This window comes from Callospermophilus lateralis, chromosome 12, assembly GCF_048772815.1.
Source record: "Callospermophilus lateralis isolate mCalLat2 chromosome 12, mCalLat2.hap1, whole genome shotgun sequence".
Taxonomy (NCBI): domain Eukaryota; kingdom Metazoa; phylum Chordata; class Mammalia; order Rodentia; family Sciuridae; genus Callospermophilus; species Callospermophilus lateralis.
The window spans coordinates 109408441-109416575 of record NC_135316.1 but is presented as its reverse complement, the minus strand read 5'-3'; the positions used below and the strand labels follow the sequence as shown (position 1 = coordinate 109416575).

General features: G+C 54.5%; 1 protein-coding gene across 1 annotated transcript in view; it reads left to right on the top strand.

The window, feature by feature from the left end:
* The first annotated feature begins 1351 nt into the window (after positions 1–1351).
* Rab20 (RAB20, member RAS oncogene family) overlaps positions 1352–8135 on the top strand; it is a 29243-nt gene continuing 22459 nt past the window's right edge. Inside the window, exon 1 of the mRNA XM_076872655.2 lies at positions 1352–2353. Within this exon, the coding sequence (XP_076728770.2) occupies positions 2182–2353 (172 nt within the window). The 5' untranslated portion in view covers positions 1352–2181. The remainder of the gene's footprint in view (positions 2354–8135) is intronic.

The window sequence follows — 8135 nt, the reverse complement described above, 5'->3', positions numbered from 1 at the left end:
GTAAAGAGAAATCAGTTCTGAACAAACTCTGCAGACAGCTGTGGCTTGTGGGGCCCAGGCAAGCCATGCTGTGCTTCCTGCTGTATAATCCCACTACTCCTGGACTCAGTTCCAACCGGAGCTGGTAGGATTGGCAGTGCAAGAAACAGCCAGGGCCCCCTTCTTCCTATCTGCTTCCCTCTGGAAGACTTAAACTGTTCCAGTGATTTTTCCCCACCTGTGGCCTGGCTCTGCTTGGCTGAGAAAGTTCACATGCATTTCTGTATTTGAATACCTGGGCTACCAGATGGAGTCCCTGCTGATCCCAATTTGCAGCAAATCAACACAAACTGAAGAAGGCTGGATAGTGGGGTAGGAAATCCTTTACCTGTGGCGGGACATCAGGAACTGCTGGCAACCTGATGGCTTTGGCTTATTTGAATACACAAAGCTGGTCCACTTCCTGTTCATCCTGAACCTCTGGGGAACAGGGGTATCAGAAAGCAAAACTCCCCAATGTTTGCCATTAATCTGTTTCATAAATATTGAATTGACACATTTCCTTGGAAGAGGCAGTGGTAGAAGAATGAGCCCGTGGCTGAGAAGACACAGGACTGGCACTAGGGAGTCCCCTTCCGCCAATGTCCACCTCCACCCGGGACCCAGGAACCCCAGCGAGCCTTCCCACTTTCCACCTTCCTGCACCTGCTGAGGGAGGCATTCTTAGGCAAAGGTCCTTCCTTTACAGAAAAAGGTGTGTGTGGGGACAACTTGTTCAGGGTCACATCATCGTGCCAGTTGCCTGAGCCAAACTTCTCACTGGGTCCAAACGGGAGCATCGGGTTCTACCTCGGGCATTTTCTTTAAAAATAATTACTGAATCTTATGTGAGTAATAGCGAGTATTATATTTTAAAAGCATTTCAAGGTTTCTCGTTTCCATAGTTTTTTTTTTTTTTTAATTGTAGATGAACACAATACCTTTATTTACTTATTTTACGTGGTGCTGAAGATCGAACCCATTGCAATGGAAGCACGCTACCCCTGAGCCTCAACCCCAGCCCAGGGCACTTCCCTATCTCGGCGGTTCCCCCACCGCCTTCCTGCCAGGTGTGTGGAGGGGGAGGTCTGCGGTGAACTGGAGCTTGTATCCTTTAGCAGCCCAGGCTCAGCTCCTGAGAAGGCAGGAAGGCAAACCCGGACGCTCCCGCCCCACCCGACAGAACAGGCTGCCTCCAGGACAACAGACCCGCCTTCCTACCTGCCCTCCAGTCCCATCCTAGGAGCCCGCCAAACCAATTCACCCCGTGACCTGGCTCTGCTGAACCCTATAAAACTCGGACCCTGTAGCCCGCCACCATTTTGTGGGTGGCCCGTCCAGGTCTTTCCCGGCTTGGGCTATTTTTGCTTTCAACGGCAACTGCCAAAGTCACGTTTTCTTTCCAGGCTTTAAATAGCAACGACTCTCTACTTTTTAGATATAAAATAGCAAGAAGGATTCTTGCAAAAGTAAAAACAAAACGACACTAGAAGCACCCCTACCCCGACCCGTCCGCGCCCCCGCAGGCTCTTATCAACGGGCGGCGCTGGGACGGCCTTTCCGAGCCGGCTAACTTTTCCTAACGACCTTGATTGGAGGCCACTTTCGCGCACACGCAGCAAATCACCGCAAGCCGGGAGCAGGCCCGAGCGCGCTGGGAGGCCGGCTACTTAAGGCCGGCGGCGGGGGGCGTCCCCTCTCCAGCCCGGGACGTCGGCGTGGGCGCAGCCTCGGCCCCCCGCACCTGGACGCGGTGTGCGGGAGCGGGAGCGCGGAAGGCGCTCTCGGAACTCCCGTCTCCCGCCCCGGGCTGGAGCTAGCGTCCTCCAACTCCTCCTGAGCTCCGCGGCCGCGGCCTCCCCGGGGCCAAGAGAAGCTGGGAGCTCTGCGGAAGAGCCTCCGCCGGGGCGGGGTGAGGGCGGCCGGGGACCCGAGGGGCGGGCCGGCGCCCCACGTGCACGCAGGGCCGCTCCACAGCTCCTGCCCGCGCCAGGACGCGCGCTTTCCCTCTTGCGCTCTTGAGTGGTCACTAGGGGAAGGTCTGCGCGAGTTCGGGGTCCAGCAGTCCGAGGCTAGGCTGGCTCCCCAGCTGCGTCCTGCGCTCGCCGGCGGACTGGACCAGGGGAGGTACGCAGGGCTCAGAAGGTGGCTTCTTGCGGGAAGATGAGGAAGCCCGACGGGAAAATCGTGCTTCTGGGGGACATGAATGTGGGCAAGACCTCGCTGCTGCAGAGGTACATGGAGCGGCGCTTCCCCGACACGGTCAGCACGGTGGGCGGCGCCTTCTACCTGAAGCAGTGGCGCTCCTTCAACATCTCCATCTGGGACACTGCAGGTGAGGGCCGGCGCCTCTCCGCCAGGTGGGCTCCGTTGGGGGCTGGGGACGCGGGACTTCCAGCCTTTTGGAAGCGTCCCAGCCATGTGCAAGGCCCGACCTCAGGTGGCAGTAGCCCTCTTCTCTGTTCTCACTCGTCCTCCTACGATGTTGGGGAAAATACCTGTTCGCCACTCTCAGGGAAAGCTCGCCGGCTCCAGGAGAACCTGGGGGTCACTTAGGCCCAGCGGCGCTTAGCTTCCAGAACTGCCTTCCTGCTCACTGTAACAAGACACACTTGCTTGTATTTTCAGTTTTTAAGTACCCTCCGGAATACAAATTCACCTGATGCTCACAGTACCCTTGAGGGACAAGCGGCGCAGACATTATTAACCGCCCCCCCCACCACACACACACACTTAACAGAAGAGGAAACTGAGGCGCCGAGCGCTGGCCCTGCTGGGTTTGGTTAAGAAAGTAGGAAACAGAATTGGTCTCCTCTTCTGTGGTTCAGTTTATCCTCTGAGTTTGGAATGATTTTCTGTTGGAACATTTTAAAGATAGGTAGGGGATTATTTTTAGTGTGTGTAATAAGTGTGATTTGTTCAGAAATAAACTCAGATAGTTTGATTCAAGTTTTCAGTTCCACTTTATGAAATAACACTGGCAATTGTAGTGTTGTAATGGAATTTATTTCCTTCCCCTTGAAAAAGAACAAGATATGGTAAGTGAGAAAGTGAAGAAACTTGGAAATGGATGACACATTTCCAGCAAGTGTGAGGTTTTGGACTCTGAAACTTTAAAGTTCTGACTTCTTTTATGTCAGCACTTTAAAAAGTGATATACCCAAAGGTCTTGTCCAGAATTTCTAAATTACTATCTTGGGTGCATGAATCTGCTGAATACCCAAGATCATAGCAAATTCTCTGTTTAAAACTGAATTAATGAAGTTCTCTGGTGAACTTCCACTGCTTCCTCCTCCCTCTTGCTGTCTTTGATGGTGTCTTGTTTTTATGGTGGTGAATGTATGGACTAATTTATTTGTAGTCATCTTGGGGAAACTGTTACCCAGGGAACACATGCCATCCCCTGACTCTCTGACCCCACCCAGGCTGAGGGCAAGGTTTCTCTAAGATCTTTTTCTCCAGCTGACTGCCTCGAGTTGAGCATTTGGTGACGTTGAGTGTTTGGTGATGGTGCTAGCACCAATGCACACTCTGGAGGTCAAGTTGAATCAGAGTTCCAGTACGTGTCTGCCAGTCTCCTACAGCACTTCACCCCTTTGTGTCTTTTATTGATTGGGGGACTTCCCTGCCATTCTAGGTGTGGCACTAGGGGCCCCCACTGAGCAGGCTCTGAGTTGTGGTGACAGATGGGGCTCGGGTGTGGGAGGGCATGAAGTAGCAGTTTCACTTTGGCCACTTTCTTCATCAGTGCCAAGGACATGGTGCATCCGGGATATTAGTCACCAGAGGATCTGTGATACTGCTGATGTGGTGTCCTAGGTATCTTGCTGGGTCCTGGGGGTGGCGACTCACTTCCTGGCTGCCTTGGTGGCTGCCTCCTGTTCCTGGAACCCTAAGTGGGAGCTCAGATGGGCTCCACAGAACACAGGGTGGAGGGGGCTCTTCTCCACATTCCTGGACTCACACCCAGGGCGACCAAAGTCCAGAGTCAGAGTCAGTGGCCCAGGTCACCTCTGTCCCTGCCTCCTCAATGGCTGACTGAGATTATGGAGCACCTGGAGGGAAAAGAGACACAGGAATAGATGTCTTTTCAGAATTTCAGAAAACCCAGAAGTCTAGCCTTTAATGGGCTTGCTGTTTTTTCTTCCCCCCGTCTTTTTTTCTAGTTCCTAAGTTTTCTGTCCACCCCACACATTGTTGTTTCAGTGTGATTTTTCATGTCGGAGGCAGAAGAGGACAAACTGGGTGACGAACCAGCAGTTTAAGCTGCTTTTAGTGGGGTGTGGGTGCAGGTGTGTGGCGGCCTGTGACAGGAAGAACGTGCACAGGGTCCGCTGTTTTACCCTTGGCACATGTTTTCAAACATACAAGATTTAGGACCTGGCTGCGTGGCCTGCAGGGTGGGGTAGAGGGTGGAGCAGGACCTGGGAGAGGGGATTTGCTGGCCCGTTAAGTATTGTATCTTATTCAGTTGACACAGAATTCTTCAGAGGCAGGACCGACTGTGTGTATGGGGGTGCATAAAAGATGGGGAGCAGGAGCAGGAGGAAGGTGAGCGGCTCGAACCTTGTCTGAGTCCAGCCCTTCTCCTTCCATTTATGCCCTGGTCACTCCCAGCCCTTGTCTGAGTGGGTACACAGATTGGGGTCCTCTCTCTTGTGGTTTGATTAGTCTGGAACACAAAAGGAGGTTGCCCCAAGAGGGGACAGCCCGAGGGGAATATCCCCCAGCCTCTTCTTTGCCACTGGGTTGGTCAGAGCACCCACTGATGTTGCCCATCATCAGCAGATACAGACTGGGCTTCTGCGGCAGCTGTTAGGTCCACTCTCTTGCAGCGCTGACCTGCACAGGCCGACTTGGTCCCTTGCTGTGGGAAAGGCAGGCATGGAGAGAGCACAGCAGGGCAGAGGAAGGTGAGCAGTGTGCCTTACGGCCCCTGTGTCCTTCCTCAGGCTGCTGCCCTGAGAGAGGGGCAGCACCAGACTCAGCGTCCTGTGGAGGAGGAGCATAAGGAAGCAGCTAAGAGCCCAAACAGGGTCCACGTCCTGCCCGGTTGGCTCTGTGGCTGCTGTTGGGAGTGGGGGATGGGGATTTCACATATGGATCCGGGGATTAGGGGCTGCCAAAGGCAGGATAAGGAGTCCAGGTCCTGATCTCTTCAAGAACCCTCTGGGAGGGATGCTCTGGCCTTTGGGCCTCCCAAAGCACTGGCCAGAGGCTGTCCAGTGCGCCCATACCTCCTCTGTGGGGAGGCTCTCCCTTTTGAACACTCCCTGCAGCATGGATGGCAGTGTCCTAAGTCACCAAGTGCCGTTTCTGTTTGGGCACAAGTTCTTCCCTCACCTCTTTCTTCCACATTTTAACATAAACAAAGGGGCTGAGCCACTCCCCAGGGCTCTGCCTGAACCCCCAGCTAAACACCTTCCCCTGCAGGTTTGCTTGCCACAGAGCCTCAGGGTGCGGTCAGCAGGGCCTTCTCACCCTGTCCCCTTTCTCCCAGTTTCCAGTAACATGTCGCTCATCTGCAGCCTTAACCAGCAGGGCCTTTAGTCCACATTTCCACCTGTGCCTACGCATGCCACACTCCTTGCACTCTGATTCTTCACCCGCAGAGCTGTTATATCCATTTTTCTTTCTCTTCCTTCCTCTCTCTTTCTGTTTCTCTTTCTTTCCAGAAGAGCTCCGCCACTGACCTATATCCTCAGCTCTTTTTAGGTTTAATTTTGAAATGGGTCTTACTAAGTTGTGGAGGCTGGCCTGAAACTTGTGATCCTCCTGCCTCAGCCTCCCTAGTAGGTGGGATTGCACGTGTGGGCACCACGCTTGACCTGTTACATCCACAGTCTCTACTGATTCTGTTAGAGGCACTCAGATGCTCCTGGCTGCAGCGTGCTGCCTGGTCCCCAGCCTCTGGAGCTTGTCACAGCAGCACGCCACTCCCAGGGTCAACATCTCTATTGGTTCAGTGTTAGGTTTGCTACTGTAACAAAGCAGTTCCTTAAAACAGTGTGTCTCCTAGTCTGAAAGTCAGAAGCCCACGTAGATCTGTGGTCTCTCTTGGTGGTAGGTCTGCGTTTCGGAGGGATCCGTCTTTTCTCCTTTTCCAGCTTCTAGAGCCTGCCCCTATTCCCAGGCTTCCCGCAGAAGCCCAGTTTGTATCTGCTGATGATGGGCAGTGAGTATGGTGGAGCCTGCCCCTGTTTCCAGGCTTCCTCTCCCTCCAGCCTCAGAGCCAGCAGTGGCATCTGAGAGAGGGGACTCACTCTGGTCCTGATGCTCCTTCCTGCCTCTTTGCCATGTAAGTGGCCCCTGTGATGAAGCAGACCCATCTTGCAGGACAGGGCCTAATCTCATCACAGCCTCCACCCCTTCCACGTAACCTAGCATTCCTGGGGCCCAGGGATTGGGACATTTGGGGGAGCCGCTGTTGTGCCGACCACTTTTGACTTTTCCTTATCTATAAAAAAGGGGTGACCGAGGCATCTACCCGGGTGTTGGTGGGGATCTGGGAGTTCATGTTGGCAAAGTTCTCAGAGCAGCGCTTGGGGTGAGGAAGGGCTGTATGCATCTTTGCTAAGTGAGTGACCGTCTCCCAGCCCTGAGCGGCTGGGACCTTAATAACCACCAGCAAGCACGTCACAGAGGGCACGAGGCTCAGGTGGGCTTCCAGGAACTTGCTCTATAAGAAATGCAGAGGTTAGAGGGGGGAAGTGCTGGTAGTTGAGTGACCAGCGTTTGCATGAAGGGCACTCAGCTGATGGGAGACCTGAGATGTCAGGAAGGCCTGTTGGGATTCAATTCCTCTCTGCTTGGAATCAAGTAGAGGCCCAGTGATGATGGGTGTGACCCACGAGAGGCGAAGACCGATTTTCCTTTTTTCTCTCCATAATCCTCTATGAGGACACAGCTTCTCTGTTGTCTCAGCTGAGAAGTGTGAATTTGCACGTGAGCCCAGGGACAGTAGTGTTCTTGGTATGAGAAGCCCAGGTCAGATGGATGTGTGGAGATGTCAAATAGAGATGGACCAGCCTTCTGTCCCTGTAGTCAGAGGACAGTGATGAGTGGCCGTTGTACCAGAGGAGTTGGGGGACAGATGGCTCTGGAGTTCCTGTGACATAGGGAGGGACTGAGAAAACTGGGGCTGTTTGGTAACTTCGGAACCCTAGGACTGCTTTCAGAATGCTGAAAGGTTGTCCTGTGGAAAAGGAACCCAAGCCTTGTTCTGATCCCTCCCCTCCAGCCCCTGGAACTGGTTTGTTGTGGGGAGGACAGAGGGGTAGGTCTTCTCAGGCCCTGTGCTCCCAGAGTGTGTGGGCATCGTGGCCAGGCCCCACGCCAGGCTCTCACACTCATGTCCTTTCTTCATCCCCACGTGGGCCCCCCTGGGGGAGATTGGCCAGACCATGCTGCAGACCAGCAGATTGTCGGGGGGAGCCAGCGGTCCTGAAATTACCCAGTGACAGACACGGTGACAGGCCAGAACCCAGACCTCGATCTTCCTGCCGCTGTGAAGTCGGGATCTGGATGTTGACTGGGCTAGACCCAGAGGAGCAGCCCCTTCCCTCCTAGCCCACGCTTAAGGGTCTTGGGAAGGGCTGGGCGAAGGTCTGGGGTGTCTCCACCATGAGCCTGTGCTGGCCGCGGGAGATGGGAGGAGCTTTGGGGTGGACACTTCTTTCTCTCTGCATGAGATCTGGAGCCATTGCTTGGATGTTTCTCTTACTTGAACAACTTTGGTGCCTCCCAGTAGTTGATTCCCGGGGGTGAAATCTTGGTGACGGGAGGGAACTTTGGGAGCTGGGCCTGTGTAGTTAGTTAAGCAGCCTTGGTGTCCTGTGAGGGCTCTGCTGTCTGGGGGAGGTCCGCGGAGGGGAGGGTGGTACCCAGGTGAAACGCCATGGGAAAGGCACTGGGTGGTCCTGGGGCCCATGAGCCCCCTTCCCCCCCTTCCACTGCACCCAGACTGCAGCCCCGACCCCATGCAGCTGCCCTAGGTAGGGGAATGAATTGGGGGTCCTGTGTCAGGTGGGGTGTCAGCAGTGGAGTCAGGGGTGATGTTGTGGGTGAGCTCGGCGGTGGCTGTCCTCAGCAGGGACCCCAGAGCTGCTGACAGTGGG